The sequence below is a fragment of the Sceloporus undulatus genome, chromosome 4 (assembly GCF_019175285.1).
Source record: "Sceloporus undulatus isolate JIND9_A2432 ecotype Alabama chromosome 4, SceUnd_v1.1, whole genome shotgun sequence".
NCBI classification, from domain to species: Eukaryota; Metazoa; Chordata; class Lepidosauria; order Squamata; family Phrynosomatidae; genus Sceloporus; species Sceloporus undulatus.
In genome coordinates, this window is record NC_056525.1 from 33,026,851 (window position 1) to 33,047,544 (window position 20,694).

Consider the following 20,694-nt stretch of genomic DNA (forward strand, 5'->3'; position numbering starts at 1 on the left):
GCCTGTTGTCTTACTTATGGCAACCCTAAGACAAACCTATCACACAGAGATCAGGAATGTGAGTCAGTTACGAATGCATAACTCTAAGTTACACATTCGTAACTATGATCATGAATTCCACCCAAAGTCTGGCCTAGCATTTTCAGAAGGAGTTGGGGCACCAGATCTGGCTACCAGATGTCTGACCAAATCTTGTTTTGTTCCCAATGCAGGAGCTACTGTGCATATGTGGTACAAAGGAATGTGACGTGTACCATTCAGGACGGAGTAGAGAGCTATGTGAAAGCTGAATATCACAAGTGCAGCTGGGGACCCAAGTGTCCTGGCAAAGTCCTGTAAGTATATACTGGGATGGAGCTGTAGCATGGTGTGGACTGTAGAAGGCTTTTAGAATCCTTTGTATTGGCTGAAAGAAACAGGACCCATGAGAGCAGGAGTTAGGAAGATCATTGGGCAGCAGTTATCCTTCAGGGGCTTTTGACATGCCCAGGTTCCCCCAAATTGTTTTTTTTTTCCCCAATTTTTTTTTTATTTACCAAATGCTCTCTGGGAGTGTGTCACATTTCCCTATTTTAGGTCCAGGAGCAGCAGGAAAGAAGGCAAACAGTAAAGAAGTAAAAAAGAAAATAGGAAAGGACCCAGACGTAAAAGACTTGTGGGAGCTCTCCAGTGGTGACCCCATGACAGTCACCCTGATCTAAAGTGACTTTTGTGCATCAATCATCCTGATAAGTAGTAGCCAGCATCCGATTAGGCTGATAACCTCTTTCTCCTGGAAATTTTTCTTTCTCCTGGGAATTTTGTCCTGGGAATTTTCATAGTGATTTTTTCCCTCTGGGTTTTCTGCTTTGCTTTTCTTCATGTCATTGTCTTCTTTGCTAATTCAGTGGGCCTTGTTGGACAAACCTGTCACAGATTTTATAACTAGACTCCGAAGAAGGCTCTGGAGTCAATTTTGCCCATGTCAGGAGTATACTATTCAATGCAATTATTTCACTTCCCCCCACCCACACACCCAAAAAAGTAGAAGTGACTTTTCATTTCTATTTTTAAAAACACTGGAAATGCAATTCACATATTATAGCAATGCTCTACAACTTGCTTTAGAGGAGGACTATCATCACGCCTCTTCTATAGTTTTCCAGGAGCAGCAATTCTCTCTTTTTTTTTTTTTTTTTTTTTTTTTTGGTCAATTTTTACCAGAAAGGGCTCCCAAAGCCCTGCTCCTGATGCATATGAACATGTCTAGAAATTATTTGATAGATCAGCAAGCAGGCAGAGAGATGGATCAATGCATCAACGTCAGTTTTTCACCCCTTTTGGGAGCAGTGAGCTTGCTTTGAGGACTTTTGGGATGACAAAGGATATAGTTCTTCACTAATTTCATTCTTGAAGGAAGCAATGAGAAATTTTAGTAATTTTCTTGCCACTGCAAGATAGTCTTTGAAAACAGCACCATTTTCTATTGCTAGTCAAAGTTCTGCACAAAATTAGTGCATGGTATTTTTGCATACAAAAGAGCATTTTCTTTGCATAAATATTATTTTCTGTGCAGATAAATGCTGTTTTCTGCCAATGTTGTAGTTGAGTATTTATTCTGCTCAAAATTTGAACATCATCCCCCCCCCCACAGGAATGCAGGTTTTTTGCACCAAAAAAAAAATGCAATTTTTTCACAGAACTGCAAGGATTCTCTTCAGTTCAGGGTTCTCCTAGATATCTTTTCTGAACACTCTTTTCATTCCTAGTGAAGAAGGGTTGCATGGCAACATTTACCAGTACCCCAGTCATCAGAGGGAATGAAAATTCAGAGAGTGAAGTCCCAGGAGTTTATCACATGGGAGGAATTTCTCTTAATTTCGAATGAAAAGAAAGTGGGGCCAGAACGCATTCACGTGAATTCGCTAGTTCAGCGAATTTACATGAATTCGAATTGCATACGAACTGAGTTCCCATTGTCCGAAAATAGCTTGTCATTGCCTGAAATTGTGTGTGGTAGTCTATCATGCAATAACGTGAAACCCCATGATTGCGTTCAGATTGCCATTGGATTATACTTCCAATTTCCCGTGTCTGATAAACTCCCCCAGTTTCAGGTGATAGGAAATCCTCTTCCATCATTTTTGGATCCTGTGGCTGAGCAGCTGAATATTCCACATTAATAGAGAGAGAAAGAGAGAAAGAGTTGGCATGTTGGCCATTTAAAGAATTCTAACATTCACATTACAGCAATATCTGTATTAGGCCAACTGCAAAGTTACACAAAAAATGCAAGTTTTTGAGATTTCTCATTCTCTTCATAAAACAAGGTGGTACAAAAGGTGGTACTGGAAACCTTGTAATGGAAGCCATTAAACAGAGATAGACAGGTAACGTTTGTTGCCCATGGTATGTGATGTTTAATTTAGGGCAATCTAGGCAGAAGCTTTCCAGGGAGCTTTGCTTCCCTATATAAAATTCTAAGTGACAGGAGTGCTCTTATATATCGCCAACTTAGAAACTGGAAGGACTGTTGCTGCTGCCTCCTTCCAACAAAGCCCCATGCTAGCCAACAGTCCCAAAGCAGCTCAGCATGATCATGTATTTCTTGGAAGTGGACCCAAATATAGCATAAATCCTTCCCATGTTATGAACTGAGCCAGAGTAGCTATTTGCAGCACAAAAAAAGTTTCTACTGTGGTGTCATCAGTGGTGTGTTCCTTGATTCTGCTGGCATGCATAAAGAAAGAAAGAAAGAAAGACAGGCAGAAGGACATCTCTAGAGTTAGCCTTGCTTTTTTTAGTGCACCAACTTGAAGACAGTTTACTGAATAGATGTTCTCTGTATGCAGAAAAGAATCTTGCATTTTACTCAGGGTTGAGGGCGGGGGCAATAATGTTGTGGACCTCCAGAATCACCCAGCTGACACGAGAGAGTCTTTTGGACATTACTTTTTTTTTTTTTAAAGACATTTTCTAAGTTCTGGGTCCAATCTTATATTTCAAGGGTGGTTGTTTTTGTTCCCTTGAAGTCATTTCTGATTTATGACAATCCTAACATGAACCTATCTTAGAATTCTGTTGGAAAAATTTGTTTTTGTCTTCCTGTGAGGCTGAGAGAGGATGACTTGCCCAAGGTCACCCAGTGGGTTTCCATAGCCAAGTGAGGCTTTGAACCTTGGGCTCCCAGAATCCTAGTCCAACACTCAGAATACTACACCACGTTAATTCTCATAGGTGATACAAAAACTCATATAATTGTACCCACGTCCATGTTATTTTACAACAGGACAGGTCTCAGATTCAAGGGACTTACAGTCTAAAAACAGGCAGAAACAAGATGACAGGGAAAGGAGAGAGAAATAAGACAGGAAAAAAGAAAAGGATATCTGGTTAGCTCAGCTATGTATACTTCAAGTTTTGTTATGACACAGCAGGCTTTTGCAACCTGGCATCCAGCAGACATGCTGAGCAGTAATTTTACTCATCCTTAGCCAGCACAGGAAGTGGTGATGATGAGAGTTGTCACCCAGAACATCTGATTGTACGAAAAGCTTCATGGGGAGGTTGTGCATTGGTATATAAAAACCATTTCATTTGGGAAAACATATGGTGATCCTCTTATAGCATTTTCTTGGCTAGGTTTATTCAGGGCAAGTTTTCCATTGCCTTCCTCTGTGCCTGGGATAGTGCACCATGGTCAACTAGTGAGTTACCTTAGTTGGTTGGGGATTTGAACTGTGGTCTCCCAGTGTCCTGTTCTTGTTATTGTATACCTTCAAGTCATTTCCAACTTATGACCAACCTAAGTTTTTTCCTGGCAAGATGTGTTCAGAGGAGGTTTGCCGTTACCTTCCCCTGAGGCTGAGAGCATATGACTTACCTAAGATCACCCAGTGGGTTTCATGGCCAAGCTGGGAACTGAATCCTGGTCTCCAGAGTCATAGTCCAACACTCAGGCCACTGTGCCACACTGGCTGTCTCCCAGTGTCCTAGTCCTAGGTTTAAACAACTACACCATGCTGGAGCTCTGCTGCTAATTCCTCTGCCTGTATGTATTTTCATGTATATTTTCATGTGCTTTTCTTAAGATGGAAATACTTTTATGGACATGTTTGAAATTAACCATTTGCAAAAAATTGTTCTCCCAACAATCAAAGCATATTTGTATGCCTTTCCCCCAAGGTATTCATTTTTCAGTGTGAATTTTAAACATGTGCACATTTGTCCAAATGCATTTTTCAGACCACAAATTGCACTTGGATCTATAGGGCTATTGTGCTAAAGGGTAATCCCCCATTAGAAAGTGAAGCCGATGAATTTCTCATGCCTCCCTAATCTCATGCTGCCTGTGCCAGATCGTCTCAGTCATTGAGAGGAACAGCCTGCAATGCAAATTATAGCACACAATATATGCACAAACTGGGGCTGAGGCTACATTTTGGGAGGAAGGATGAGAAAAAACCTTTGCTATTTGATATTTTGAATTTTGAATTTTAGCTTCAGAATTCTGCACTATGCAAGTAAAGATTATATAAATTAATTTTCATTTGTTGGAAGGTCTCTTGCTTGGATGGGAATTGAACATGTCTACTTGTTGGTTAACATTGTTTTTCATGTCCCTGTGTATCATTCCTGTTTTGTTTTTCTGGAAGCTGTAAGCCTCCTTAGCTGGACGGTTTCACATGCAATTCTGAAACCCAAGTGATCTTATTATATTTGTCATTCCAACAATGCGAAAGTATTATTAATTTCATATCATTTAAAGGTTATGCATCTGCTCTGGGTACCAGAGCCAAAATATAAAATTCAGATGAACCAGATGGTTTTGAACTATTTGGGACATAATGACTTGAGAACCCTACCAAATGCAGGTTTTAGTCTTACTGATTCCACTGGGTGTTAAAGCAGATGCTTATTTCTTTATTTGAAGTCAATGAGCCTTAAAAGTTCTGACTGGACAATAACTGTCTCACAATGGCATCACTCAGGTCAGTGTCAGCCAGCGCAGGTGCCCAGAAAGTTCTGCTGGGAGGAAAGGACTAATTGGCCTTGTCTCCTGCTACCTCACTCACCTCCCCCTGGCCAGTCAGTTTTCCAGACACAGAGAGGGCTGTTGGGTGGTGGTGGCCTACCCTGATCTGCCTCTCTCACTCACCTCCACCTACTCATCTGCTCATATGGTTTCTAGTTTGAGTTTCTCCATGGCCGTAGCTTTCTTGGCTAAAGGAACCAATGGAGTGGAGAAGAAGGGGGTGGTGCTTGCCCATTCAGGCTTCTCCATAGCTGTGGTTCACAGCCAAGGGAGCCAAGGCAGTGGAGAAAAGGGGGATGGTGCTCAACCATTCAAGCTTCTCTGTGGCCTTTTTCTTTTTCTTGCAGGCAGGCCTTTTTCATTTTTTCAAAAGCTTTCTTTTATTTTCTTTTTACTTATTTTAAAAATCATATTAGCATACATCCAGAATTGTGGTATTTTTTAAAAAATTAAAAACCCTGAAAGGCACACTGGGTAAGTCATAGGGCAAGGAATTGGGGTTAGAGAGGAGTATGGAAGAGAGTACAAGGCCTGGGTTGCACTATTGTGAAGACATGTGAGAGGGAATGCTTCCAAACCAGTATGTATCCTGTTCCCCTTACTCTAATCCCTTCTCCTCCTTTCCATCCCAAATTTTTATGTGTGTAAAATTTACAAATGCATTGAGTTAAATTTTGGACTAACTTAAATAAAACTATTGTAATTTGAACAATGTAATTGCCTTATAAACTGTTAAAATATGAATATTCATGAATGTGCAAATGAAAACATGCACACTAAATAAATAAAATATTTTTATTCATATACTGTGTTGAGTTGTGGGGGGGGGGGGTTGCAGCATCTGATGTAGATGTAAAAGGGGACAAGAATAAAAAGTTTGAATACCACTGGACTAGAAAGTTCTTCAAAGAAAGGACATCTTCATATAGAGAAGTGTCTTTAGATAGCCCTTCAGAGAGAGAGCAGACCTCTATAAAGTAGGACACATGTCCACCTTAGGTGTGGACATGCCCTGAGAAAATTTGGTTGGCTGCCTGTGGCGATGCTAATAGCCTATTTCTCTTTAGCTGAGAGCAGTAGCTTGTCTACTGTTGTCTCAGTTAACTATCTAGTTATTGAAGAAAGAAACAGCAGTCTTGCCTCCCCAGCCTTTCATAACAAGTGCAAGGGATTAAAAAAAAGGATGTTTTTCGAGCAAAGCCAATGTTGCCAGATGAACTTTTCTGCATGGCTTGGAAAACTGAGAAATAGATGCAGCTTTTTTCCAGCCACTGGGGCCACTAGTAACTGTTTATCCAGCTGCAATAAATACTTCCTGTTGCTGACATGTGGAGTGGAGTTTTTTGCACTTCGAAAACACTCCCTCGTCTTTAAAAAGAAGCAGTCTGACATTTTCAACTGGAAGCAGCAACACTTCAGGGCAACATGGCACAGCAGAAGTGTCCTGATGCCAATGACTCTCCCACTTTGACCTACTAAATAAATAAATAAATAAATAAATCCTGTTCTTTTTACAACCCTGAGCTTCAGCCAAGAGAAAGAGAGAGAGGTGGGCAGAGGCCCAGATGTCTGCACAGAGCCAAGGTGAAGAAGGTTCCAGCACCAGTGTTGTTGCTGATGGTGGCTCATCTGGGCAAGCTTTCTCCAGACTTGGCACTATTCTCAAGCAGGCTTGTGTGCATCGCAGTTGTTTTCATTTTACAACCTCCACAGAAGTTTGGAGGCTTCTTCAGGGAGGAATGATCTATAAAGGCCTGTGTCTTCCATTCCTACTCATATCAATGCAAGGGGAAAAAAGACAAACAGAGGTTTATGACAGGTTTGGGCACAGCACAGAGCACTGAGGCAAAGGTCCAAAAAGAGAGGCTGCCAGAACCGGAATGTGTTGCATTATCCAGTGACTTGCTGGAAAAATAACAAAAAAACCAACCCAAAACAGATCCAGCATAAAGCTGAAGATGGTTGCTCAGCAGGTTACTTTTAGCATGAATGAATTTTCTCAACAGGCAGAGTCTGATGCATGAAACCAGAGTTTGGAAGTTATTTTTAGAGAATACCATCCCTAGAATTGCCCAGGTGGCATAAGCACTGGCTGGGGGATTCCAGGGATGAGATCCTGCATCAGGTAGATGTAACATAATGGTTTGCCCATGATGTTCTCTATCCTCTGTCTGCACCAGCAGTTGGAAATGGCAGGTTGTTTTTGTTGCTGTCGTATTAATTTGTAGCCTGCTTTTCTCCCAAAATTGGGACTCAAAGCAGCTTACCAGTATGACTTCATAGGCAGACCATCATACTACAGTCAGGAGGGTAATTCAGGCAATGAAGCAGCAGTCAGCTTGGGGTGGAGAAGGAGTGAGGGTGCACTTACAGATGCTACACAACCCTTCTTTTCCTTCCCTTCAGAGCCCAGACCACTCGTATCTTCATAATTTGAATTGCCTCCTCCCCTCCTCACCAATAATCATCATCACTAGCAGTGGCCCCTCCCAGGACTTACTGGGTAAGCAATTTTGTATGGGGAACAAAGGGATAGAGAATAGCCCCTTGTGCCCTGTTCAAAAAGAGAGAGACATGTGCATAAAGCACATCTGTTGAGAGCCAGCATGGCATAGTGATTCAGGTGTTGGCCTATGACTCTGGAGACCATGGTTTGATTCCCTGATTGGCCACAAATCCCTTTGGGTGACCTTGGGCAACTCACATGCTCTCAGCTTCAGGGGAACACAATGGCAAACCTCTTCTGAACAAAAGTTGCCAAGAAAACTTCATGATAGGCTCACCTTAGGGTCGCCATAAGTTGGAAATGATTTGACAACACACAACAACAACAACAACAACAACAACAACAACAACAACAACAACAAGGCACATATAAAAGTATACATGTGACTAACAGATGTCCAGGGAACTTTAATTTTTAAAGAATATGTCCAAAATCTTGTTTTAGGGCAGCAGGTTCCCTCTAGACATGGCTATGCTGATTGGGGATGATGGATGTTGCAATCTACCATCTTGAGAAAAGATGCTGTAAAGGGCAATTCTCATTAATATTTTTTTTTTAAAAAAAAAAAACTTCAATGGGGACATAAGAAGGTCAAGCCAAACCATATTGCCTTTGGGGATCAGTAAAGCATCTCAGTAGTTAATTCTGTCATGATGTAGCTACACTTAATTACCAAAAAAGAAGGAAATGCTGAGAATCCAATCAAGACTATGTCCTGCATAATCCACAACATTTTCTAGAGGATTACCATTAGCCTTGTTGATATGTTAAAAATGAACTTAATAGTATGAAATATGCTGGTGTGATGACAAAGTAGTATGGTACTTTGCACTGAAAATCTGGCTCCAGGCATCTTGTCCGCCATCCACATAATTGCTTTATCTCATGACCTTACCCATACTTTTACATAGCTGAGCTCAACAACCACTTTTATTGTGAGAATTATTCAATATTTGTGTGGCAGGCATAAATAAATCCATGTATAAGTGTTAAGATACATGCATCTCCAAGAGCTTATTTATTTAGCTGCATATTTATTTCTCATTTTTTATATTTGCATCTCACCTTTCCTCTTACCAGCTCAAAGCAGCATACATGGCTCTTCTGTACTTTAGCCTCCCAACTATCTTATAATGTGGGAAAGGCTAAAAAAGTGTGAATGGACCAAGACTGACCAGTGAGTTTCATGAACCATTGAGGCTAGAAACTGTATACGATAATAATAATAAACTCAACACCATCTTAAACATATGCATTATGGCGCAACACATGATGGTATACCATTCAAGGACTGGCAGCTCCATGTGTAAGCTCCCATTTCAGGGAATCATGGTGTTCTTCAGTGTCACATCAGGTGATACTAATATGCTTGTCTGTGGGATTCCAATGGTGAGTACTGCCTCAAAGCCATAGATCACATAGCTTGGGAAAATTCCTTTCTGAACAACAGCTCCCAGAGTCCCCTAGCATTGATTCCCCCAAAGGAATTTACCTGAGCTCTGACTTGTCACTTGTGAATGTGTTCATGCTGAACTTCATTTCACAATTATGCAACACCTCTGGATTTCTTTTTAAAAAGAGCTTGGCATGGCAATTACTTGGCATGGCAATCACTTGTTTTCATTTGCTGATAGTGGTGGTGCTGGTGATGCAGTGTTCAGGGCTTCCAGATCATTAGAACAGTGTTTAAAATGTGATATCACACTAAGAGGTGGGTAGACAGGCTTTATGATATGTTTTTATCATTTACTAGAACTCTGAGGCCCACTAATCAAAGTCTAATGTAAAATTGGAAGGAAGTGGTGAAATGGAAGCTAGTGGCTTCCATGTCAGTGGGGTAGTGAATAGGCTCTGGGTCTTAATCCAAATTTTAAAGGATTTATCCAGGGTGCTGAATCTATTTTGTAGACAGTTCGGCACCTTAGATAGCTCCTTTAAAATTTGGACCTAAACCTCATCAGTTATCCCACTGACATGAAACCCACTACCCATCACTGTGGTGGAGTCCAGTACTACACCCTATGAGCCATATATTCCAAGACTGCCCAAAGTCCTGTAAATCAAAGATTGTAATACAAAATAGCTGACAGAGTTGCACAAAGTCAAATGAAACCCATTGATATTTATATATATATATATATATTCAGATGAAGGACCTTAAAACAAAATATCATAAGGATAGACATAGCAGATATTTTTTTAAAACACAACATTCAGCCCTATTTGCTATTGCTAAACAACTGGAGTTATCACACAGAAATCTACAAGATGAGATATTCTATCTATAGCATTTGCAGTGCATCTGAAAGGCCAAAATAAATCTGGAACATCAATGCCACTGGTCATTTGGGAGGTGAGGTGTCCTTTCCACTTGGCCCATGAGCCATCACTGGGTTTCAAAAGAGTGGATATATTAGTCTGTTGCAGCAAAAAAGACTCTGTGGGACCTTAAAGAATGAGCAATTTATTATGCAACTAGTGTTTGTGGAATTTCATTTCAGATACAAACACTGTTTTCTTTCAGTTGGAGATTGTAGTTTCCCTTTAAATTGCATTCTCCAGTCTCTGGTATATGTAACACATTTGCTGAACTACCCCAGTTGTATTTCTTTAGGGTGCAAAAACATGATCCTTCCCGTATTGTCTGGCCACAGGAGTGATAGTTCAGACAAAGCATGCTATCACGGACAGTTGCTGCCCTCTAGTGCTGAAAACAATGACTTAACTTAAATGTTAATAGAAGAAGTTGGTTTAGGCAAGAGAGACTCCATTTCCACAAAAAGATACAGATCAAAGGTAGGAATCATGCATCTCTCCAGATGTTGTTGGACTGCAACTCCCAGAAACCTTAGCCAGAACAGTTAATGATGAGGAATTCTGGGGCTTGTGCTCTAGCAACATCTGGAGGATGACATGATTCCCACTGTTGCTGTAGATGGTTTGAAGAATTGCTATTCATGATATCTCTAATCTCATCCAACGTTCACCTTTGGTCAAAAGTGTCACAGGATTTTACACTGTCTTGAAGCAAAGCATAGATGAAACCAGCTACAAATAATGAGTTGCTAGTAATTAAATCAGAGAAGAAAGTGCCAACAAAAATGATGACCACAATGGATAACTAAAATCACTGAGGAGGAAAGGCAATTGTTTAGGGGTGCATTTGCTTCCCTTTCCCCTTGCAGTCCTTCATATATAGTCATGCTGGATGTGGACATTCTGAAATCTGTAGTCTTCCAGCCTTTGAGTCAAACTCTGGTCTCCAGAGGTGTAGTTCAATGCTTGGGCCACTGCACTATGCTGACTCTCAATGTTAGGCAGCTGCTGCATCAGCATAAAGTTATGCTCCATCTCCTCATTTAGTGTAGTGAAATGCACCTCTGATACACAGATGCAACAGACCCACTTTGAGACATGCAAATGGCAATTTCAGGATGACTAGCATTTTCTGCCTTCAGGCTCCACAGAGATAAAAGGAAAAAATGCATTGAAAGCACAGTGAACAACTTCCTATTGAGGCAGAGGTCCCTAGTCCTCTTGCATAACATAACTATGGATTTTAAATTTAAATTGGTATATTTTAATTTTATGTTGGATAATTTTAATGTGTCCTGTGTTTATGTGTTTTAACTTAATGTGTTAAAATGATTTTGTGTGTTTTAATCTCTGCTGTACCTTGCCTTGAGCCTTAGGGAGATGCAGGTTAGAAACTATTATTATTATTATTATTATTATTATTATTATTATTATTATTATTATTTGGCAACCATCCAAGGATCTTGGCATTAGAGCCTAAGACCTGAACATCCTAATCTTGCTGTACCTTCTTTCCCTGTTTGCAACCAGGTATCGTACATTCTTCAGACCCAGGTATAAGATTGGCTACAAGACTGTGACTGAGATAGCATGGAGGTGCTGTCCAGGACTCATGGGAGAAGGATGTCATGACAGTCCCACTGATCAGCCAGGGCTACTGCCACAGCATCCCAGTCCCAAATTACCTCCCACTCAGAAGATGTTCCCAGCTGCTCGAGTCCCTCCTCATCATCCCAGTATCCATGCAGACCCATTTCCAGGACCAAAGAAGAACCACTATGGTGAGTGGCAAAACCTTTATTTATAATAATATTAAAGTTCATTTCAAAGATCCGATGACTTTTCCAATGACATCATCATCCAACTACAGTGGATTGCCTTTTTCAGTACAGGTTGACTCTCCTTTATTTGAAATGCTTGGGATCAGAAGTGTTTTGGATTTTGGATTTTTAAAATTTTTTGAAGACATGTGTTTTCATATAAGTACATAATGAGATGTCTTGGAGATCCAAGTCTAAGCCCAAAACTCATTCATGTTTCACATACACCTTATAAACATAGCCAGAAGGTAATTTTGTACAATATTTTGTTAACATATCTATTTGACATAACGCATATCAACATAACATAAAACAATTATTCTTTTATACATTTACATTGTTGCTTATATTGACTTCCCCTCCAGTTTTGTCAGTGATTACAGTACCATTTTGTTCTGCCTTAACATTCGTTTCTCAATGTTGTTCTATTTACTTAAATAATTATTCAGTTTATTTTAATATTTCTAATAATTTTATGCGTGAAACACTGTGATGTAGTGGTTTGAGTTTTGGAGTATGACTCTGGAGGGAGGGTATGTTTCCCAGATTGGCCATGAATGCACTGGGTGACCTTGAGCAAGTCACACTCTCTTAGCCTCAGGGGAAGGCAGTGGCAAATCTCCTCTGAACAAATTTTACATGAGAGGTTCACTTTAGGATTACCATAAGTCAGAAATGACTTGAAGGCAAACAACAACAACAACAACAACAACAACAACCAATGCATGACATTTTTGTGTGTGTGCATTGAACTATCAAAAAGCAAAGGTTTCATTGTCTCAGCTACCCATGAAAAAAGTTTTGCTTTTTTGGAGTATTTCAGATTTTGGAATTCTGCATAAGGGAGGCTCAGCCTGTATTAGCAAGTTAATACTTATTACCAGTGAAGATGATTCCTGAAAAAGAAGACTGGGGTTGAATTAAATTAGATCACCCCAAATCAAACCTGAACCAGTCCAGCTTTAGATCAATTTGGTGTACCAGACAGTAAAGGAAAACTAGATGGTGTGTCTCCAAAATGCTGCAAAATAACTTCACAACAAGGAAAATGTCAAGATGTGTAAGAGGTGGAGGGGAGCTGGACTTTGCTCATCAACAGCACTAGCTTCCAATTTGGGGTGAAAGTTTCAGCAACACTCTCCAATTCTGATACAGGGAGGGAAGGAGGATGGATAAAGACTTTCTTTTACTGTTCTGCTAGTTTTCTTTTAGAAGAAAGAATATTTTTGGTAGAACCTCTCCCACTCGAATTTTGGGCTTGTTTTTAAAGGTTAGTTTTCAGCCTGGTTTCTATCTGTGGTGTTCAGTGTGTATATTCCAACTTAAAATTTGTGTCTGTCTCTGCTTTAATTTTGGGAAATGCTGGTTTAATTTAAACTTGCCTGAGAAGTAGGAATGCAAAGTCCTTGTTAATGCCAAGAAAAACTTTGAGATGAAGAAAGTCTCATGTGGATCTCCAAAATAAAACTGGTTGCACAGGAACAAAACCTGGGACTTTCAGACACTCTTTTCTCATCTAGAGAAATCTCAGTTATAGGGAGAGAGAGACATTCTTAGTACACAAGCAGCATCACTTACATCAGACATTACCATTGTACAGAAGAGAATTACACATTAGCAAATTTTAAACATATCAAAGGAAACTTTAATGGTGGTTAATACAAAAACCCTGGAACTGCCTATGTGCAATTTGTTAGGGCTAATCCCCTCCCTGAAGGGACTATTTTCAAATTTCATGAACGTTTATGAAAAAAGTACATAAACATTATGGCTGTTTTAAAGGCACATGTTTAAGATGGTTTCACCAAAAATTTCCTTGCACTTTGGCAGGGTAATGCCGCTCTCTATAGCCACTCCAGATTTCATGTGCATGTGTGAAAATGCAAATGCCTTATAATCATTTGGGCTTCCTAATGTAAGTCAATGAACAAAATTAAAATTTGGACTTGTCTGAACTAGGTTGGAAGAGGTCCAGATTTATCAACATGGAATCAAGACAAAAACTGATTCAGAGCCCAGACCGAAATGTAGGGAGGTCTTCTACAGCCCTAGATGGAGTGAATGAAATGGGGAAAGACCTGCCCTGCTATTTCTTCAAATAAAGAATCTATTCCTTAACAAAGGGATACTTCTGATACTCCATAGGGCAGGGTTCACCAGCATGTCACGTATTACAGTCCCTTGCCAATTTTTTGTATGCCCCTCAGTCACTGAAAGACTTTAATTATACAGTGGGCCCTTGGTATCTGCTGGCATTTGATTCCAAGACCCCCTGGGAAACACAAATCTGTAGATGTTCAAGTTTCATTAAATACAGTGGATAGTAAAATGGTGTACCTTATCTAAAATGGCAAAATCAAGGTTTTCTTTTTGGAATGTGTGTGTGTGTGTGTGTGTGTGTTCAAGCCATGGATGCTTGAATCTGTAGATAAAAAAATCTGTGGATATGGAGGACTGACTGTTCACTTAAGATCCAATTACAAAAGCTTACTTTAAGTCTGTGCACACTATTATGCCTGCATGGCTTTCTGTGTGCCTATGAACCTATGCATGCATACCAGTCTGCCTAGGATGTGAGATGGCAGGTCTTTCTCTTGATTATGCCTCCTTCCGTCATACATTTAGTGAAGATGTGAGAGAAGACTTCCTCAGTGGCCACAGAGAGACTCTGGAATGGAGCAGGCTAGACTTCATGTTGGCATTCTATCAATAGGCTATGAACCTTTTATTCAAGTAGGTTTTTGTAATTGGCCATTTGCTGATGTAGGAGCATTTTTCTGGACAGTTTTTCTGTTTTCTTTATTGATACATTTCTAAACTACATTTTAATATAAGTGTGTTTTAATATTTGGACTGTGTTATATTTTAGTTCTATTTTCATCATTATACTTGCCATGAACCACCCTGTTTACCATTTGTGGGAGAAATGTGGGATACAAATTGAATAAATTAAGACATAAATGAATAAACAAATAGGACAAGCAAGTCATGTGACTCTACTTTTAGATGGTTACCATGACCATAAGCTGGGTTTTTATGGCTTTTTATAGATGCTCTTATATCTTTTGTTTATGTGTATCTGGCTAGTGTTTATCAGTTATGAACAAGAAAGTTCATCAAAGGCACAACAAAGCCCAAGTTGAGCAACTAACTTCAATAAGGATTGTTTCATCTGCACGTCAGTTATAGCTGATAGCATCAATGATGATGATGATGATGATGATGCTTTATTTATATAGTGCTGTAGATTTACACAGCGCTGTGATTGTGGATTCTTATATACCTATTAAGTAATATATATATCCTATAATTTCAGGTGTGTTCCCTTTGTCTGTTCTGTAATAACCATAGTAACATTTTGGGGCTAGGATGTTTAAATGGCTGCAAAAACATTTTACAGATCACCTTCACTCATGATAAAGTGAAATATTCAAGAAACTTCTGTCTCAAGAGGGAATCAGTGACATGGATTATGATTTTTGTTTATTTCCCCCTGTTCATAGGTCGAAAAATACCTAGTTTGTTTGGTGACAGACTGGACCGACTAGAGGAGGAAGTCAGGCGTCTCTCACAATCCTATGACAGCTTGCATAACATGGTGAGTGGCCTGGGGGACCATTTGCGGCTTGCCATCCAGGAGGACACCAGTAAGATGATTGGATCCCTGATGAACAGCCCTAGTGTACCTGATTCAACCATGGGATTTGGAGTTATTCCTGATGGGATTGTGGATGCAGCAGACAAAGCTGATCTCTCTCCCTATCCACCTGTGGGTGAGATCTTAAGCAAAGTGACTGAGGTGAGTGATGTATTGAAAATCAAGACTGACCTGCTAGAAGAGGTGCATGGCATGGTCCTGGATCACGATGGGCAAATCAAACACCTGCTGGAGTCAGCCCGACCTTCACCGCTTACTTCCATTGATCTGCTAGAAGAATATGTGGACAGCAGGCTTAACAACCTGCGCGTGGAGCTCCTGGATGGCTTTGAGAAGAAGCTACTGAACATCCAGAGCACGTGTGATTTCCGAATCAAGGAAGTGCAATTGCAGTGTGAGGAAGAAAAAGCAGCCAATCTCCGTCTTCAGCAGACATTAGATGGCAAAGAACTCGAGATAAAAAAGGAGATCTCTCAGCTGGAAACTCAGATCCAAGGGCTAACAGTTGTAGAAAGCTGCTGTAGCAATTTGAATTACCTCACCAAACGGATGGATATTTTAGAGAAGGGCCTACACAGCATCTCTGAGTCTCAGAAGAACTTACACTCCAGGATGGACAATGACTTGTCCACTGTAACCTTGGGGAGCCTCTTTGAAGGACGCTTTGAAGATTTTGAAGCCAGGCTGAATATCACTGAAAGGGAAACAGGAAGTTGTTGTTCCATGGTAGAGGATAGCATGAGAGGTCTCCTGGGGTCAGAGCTGGATGGCACAAGGATCTTGTTTGAGGACAAAATGAGAATCTTGGAAGAGAGATTCATGAACATAATAGGAGATGTGAATAACATCAGTTCCACAGTGGGAATAGATGGAGCTGTGTTGCCCCTCTTAGAAGGTGAGCTGGCTACCATAAAAAAGGCAACAGATGAGAAAATGGAAGTAATACAGAGCAGGCTGACCACCTTGGAGAGCACATGCTTGCTGGGATGCACATCCACTTCCAAAGATGTAGAGATCTTTCGTACAGAGATTGAAGACTGCCAAAGCAAGAACCAGGATTTACAGCTCAGGATGGATAGTAATTCTGACCTACTACGGAAACTCAATGCTACTATCTTGGAGATTCAGAGGCGAATTGAGGAAGAAGCAACAGCGTCCTTGCAAGGTGAGATCACCTTGCTTAAAATCAACCTGAACACCATGAGTAAGTCTCTAACTGGGCTGAAGGATTCCGTTTCCCAGTACTCTGACACAGTGCTGCATGTTAATTCATCTCTGGATGAGCGTGAGCGCAAGATAGAAGACGAGGTACACTCCATCCAAGACAAGATCAGTGACCAAGGCTCCCAGCTTTTGTTCAGTAACAAGCGAGTCCTCAACCTAAAAGGAGACCTTGAAAGGCTCAAGTCCAGAATCACCAGTGACTTGAGCAACTGCAGAAGTGCGGCTCTCAACCTTCAGAAGGAAGTGCTTCAGTTTGATGACCGAGTGGCTCAGGTGGAGGACATGTGTGGCAGACTAGGCACTATGACTGGAAGCCTGGACCACATCAAAAGTGAGCTGGAGAATAATGCAGGAAGTATGTGGAGCTACATGGACCATATGAATGAAACCTTATCTGCCCACTCTCAGGAATTAACTGTACTCAAGGACAACTTGTTGGATTGCCAGGCTAAAGTCACAGAATTAGCTGAAGATGTCAGCCTCTTAGAAAGCAAGTTGCAAGGCAACCAGCACTAGTATAACAAACCCAAAGTGCAAATAACTTATACCATGCAGACACCAACTGATGATACCAGGATTTTGTTTGAGTTTTCTTTTGGAGGGGCATGGGGAGGCTACTAAACGTTAAAAGCTGCTATAATCCCTTCTTTCATTTCTTTCCTATGAATGACATTTTTTACTACAGCTTAAGCTGTACATTTGCCATTACTGTAATCTCTGTGGACATTTAGCAGCTGTACTTATGTAGCAAAGTGCCTTCCCAGAGATGGGGTCATGTTTGGGTTACATTTCCAATATATGGCACAGTTCAGGAAGAAATTGGAGACAGACGTGTCTAATGGATTCTTTGCTTTGGGAATAATTAAATATCTGCTATTTAAGAGCTAAGACAGAAGAAAAAAACCCAATTCCTGCCAAATATATCCAAGTACTGGAAGTAAAGGTCTGATCCAGGGACCATTTAAAGCAATACTGTTACCTAGGAGGAGACTCTGATTTTTCAACTAAGACATATTTTCTCTTCCTTTTTGTACAAGTGTACGAAAGTGGGAGGGGAATTCTTCATGGCAGCACTGACTGGTACAAAGATATGGGACATTTATGCAGGATTCAACAGGTATTGTATGTCTGCATTCAATAAGAGAACATGGCACAGCACACAATAATATTTCTGACTGCAATTCTTGTTGCAAAGTTCAGGCTGAATTTCAACCCCCTGGCAATCTCAAACACTGTGTGCCATCTGTTGTTTGCATGAATGAAGTGAGGAGAGTAGTTTTGGATCCATTGGCATCTTAGATGGATTACTGCAACCCCAGGGACCAGAGGAAGAGGAGGCACGCACTTCTAATTCCATGCTAGCTGTAGCACTACTCCATTATTGCTTCCTGTCCTTATACAAAAGAGGATGGAAGGAGATTACCAGGTCTTTTTTTCCAACTGAACCCAAAATGTTTCAAAATGGGATTGCTCTTAGGGTCACTCTTGAACATCTAATGACAGTTCTATTTATTTGGAATGTATTTAGTTTGATATATACCCTTCCCTGCACTGGAATGATTCACAAGACAGCTAACAAGCAATATCCTAGAGCTTGTTGTGTTATGGGTGCTAGTTGTTACTTTTGTTAACAGTAACACAATACTCTTTACTTTATGAGTAGCAGTTCAGTAATGTATTACTAGGGCTAAATGTTCTTTTAAAAAGAAACCAGAAAAATAGCTCCCCATAATCCCAAATCTATAATTTGAAAATTAAAAATTATACTTTTAAAAGGAACATCACAAATTATTATATTACTTCAGTAAAAATAGTGTTATTATTGCTCCCCTTTATTACTATTAATAACATATTACTAGTAATATTGTTAAATGCATTGTGTCAAGGCTGTGGGGAGAGGAAGCAATATATAAGGGGAAAATACTTGCAAAAAGTCCTTATAGGTACAGTATGTATGAAAATGTACACAAAATGATTAAGAAATTAGGTACAAACCTATGCAGAAATGAGACTGAATTAACTGGTGACTGGAAAAATGTGAAACTGGAAGTTGGAATATGTAAAACTGAGAGAAATCAGAATTGCCAGATTTGTCTCTGCGTGCAAATTATTGTGTGAATAGAGTAGGCCCCCTTCACTTAAGCAATTATTTTACCTGTTCTAGCTGTATCCTAGGAATAGACTGCCTTGGAAGGTGGTGGACTCACATTGTTTGAAGGTTTTTAAAGAGGTTGGATAGGCATCTTTGAGGAATGTAGTAGTTGTGTGTTCCCGTGTGGAGGAGAGGTCCCCTCCATGATTCCGTGAATCCTAGGGTTTATTGAGGCACAAGAGGTCTCTGACTAAAAATTCTAAATACCTCTCTCTAAATAGCAAATCCCAGGATTCCATAGGATAGAGACATATTTTCTAAAGTGGAATCATAGTAACATATTTGTGTAGTGTGAAAGTGCTCTAGGACTAACACTGGTTGTTCAAGAGTGCCCCAGGCCAATGGCAGCCAGCAGTTCCCATGGGAGTGGGCCAGTAAAGTCATTCTGTAATGTTTATAGGAGCTGTCCAGGGTTCTGATCTGATTTTGAAGTAGATTGCAGCACTATGGATACTTTCTTAAAGTCTGAACTAGGCTGAGAGGATTCACAACTCTGCTGACATGGAAGCCACTAGTTGCCATTGCCCCGAAGAAAGAAAAAACTCAGCTCAAAACACATTGGGTTCAACTGAAATGTTCTCATGTGCACGAAAAGGTTTCCTTTCTTCTTTTGTCCCATGACTGGTGTCTTCCTTGCTTCCTATTTTTTCTCTGTTTCTCCTAATACATTACACTCACCATGTGAAAGCAATATTAAATTCTTGGGTATGAAAGCTGTTATCACAAGGTGTGGAGAAATGCTCCAGTTGTATAGTGAACTACAGGACCTATATGGCTAACTAACAGCCATTTCTTTGAACAAAATGAATTGGCCACCATTTGGCAGCCAAGAGGTATAGAACAGCCTTAGCAGGATTTAGTAGAAGCTACCAACACGAGAATGCGAAAACTCCATTATTTCCTTTTTTCTTTTGGTAAGAGCTTTGCAAAATTCACTTTTTCCCCCTACTATAAATGTGATGGCAAGAACTCAAAATTATTTAAAAGGGGGGGGGGGGAGGAGTATTGAACATGAAAGAAAATGAAACTGGCAGATTATTCAGTCTGGGCAGATGGCTTTGAGTGCTCAACTCTTAAAATTCTAAGTTGCAATCCATGTGTGTTCATCCATGTTCATGCGTCTGAATTAAGGTTCCCACTTCTCTTTTCCCAAGAGACTGTCAAGCTTTAACAGGAATTGGATGCAGTAATAGCTGTACCTTTTGAATTTGACCAGTACAAAGTCACCATGGCTGGCTTCTAGGGGTTCATTTACACTACACAATTGTAGAGCTATCTTGCAATTTAACTGCCATGCCTATCACCTGTGGAATCCTGGGATTTGTAGTTTGGTGAGACACTAGAATTCTCTGGTTGAGAATTAAAAATGCCCCTCCCTAAACTACAAATCCCAGAATTGCATAGGATGTTGCCATGGCAGTGAAAGTGGAATACAGCACTGTTATTGTGTAGCGTGGAAGGGCCCCAGGTTAGTGGGACACTGATTCCACTCTAGGTTTTAGTCAAAACTTCAAAAACGCTACCCAAAGTGTTGAACCTATTTGGGGGATAGGGTTCAGCACTTTGGATGGATTCTGTGACATTCAAACCAAAACCCAGAGCAGAACCACTGGCCCAATAACATGAGAACTAGCAGCTGCCATTGGTGCACAGATGGCTGAGAATTTTATTCAGTTTTTTTGTTGGTTAGCAAGTATCAAAATTTGTACATTTCTTCATAAGCAGAATAGAAAAGAATGTGAGATTTTTTTTATTTATTTTTTTAAAATCCAAATGTGGAAGAAAGCAAAGCAGATCCACCCACACCTAGCTACCTTCAAATTTCTACTCTGGCTTGATCACTAGGCCTTCATAGGTCTTAAGAGTCCATTTTCACATAGAACAGACAAAATATCTTTCTTACATAGAAGCAATCCACATAGCCTTGGAAACGGTTGCTTTTTCAACTACAACTCCCATGCTCACTAGGGGGGATTCAGGGGCTGGCATACTGTTGGTAACATA

At 40.3% G+C, this 20,694-nt stretch overlaps 1 protein-coding gene across 1 annotated transcript in view; it reads left to right on the forward strand.

The window, feature by feature from the left end:
- The window catches only part of EMILIN3 (elastin microfibril interfacer 3), a 33,849-nt gene extending 13,846 nt beyond the window's left edge, over positions 1–20,003 (forward strand). The window contains exons 2-4 of the mRNA XM_042461448.1: positions 213–335; positions 11,367–11,617; positions 15,160–20,003. Of these exons, the coding sequence (XP_042317382.1) occupies positions 213–335; positions 11,367–11,617; positions 15,160–17,054 (2,269 nt within the window). The 3' untranslated portion in view covers positions 17,055–20,003. The remainder of the gene's footprint in view (positions 1–212; positions 336–11,366; positions 11,618–15,159) is intronic.
- The last annotated feature ends 691 nt before the right edge of the window (positions 20,004–20,694 follow it).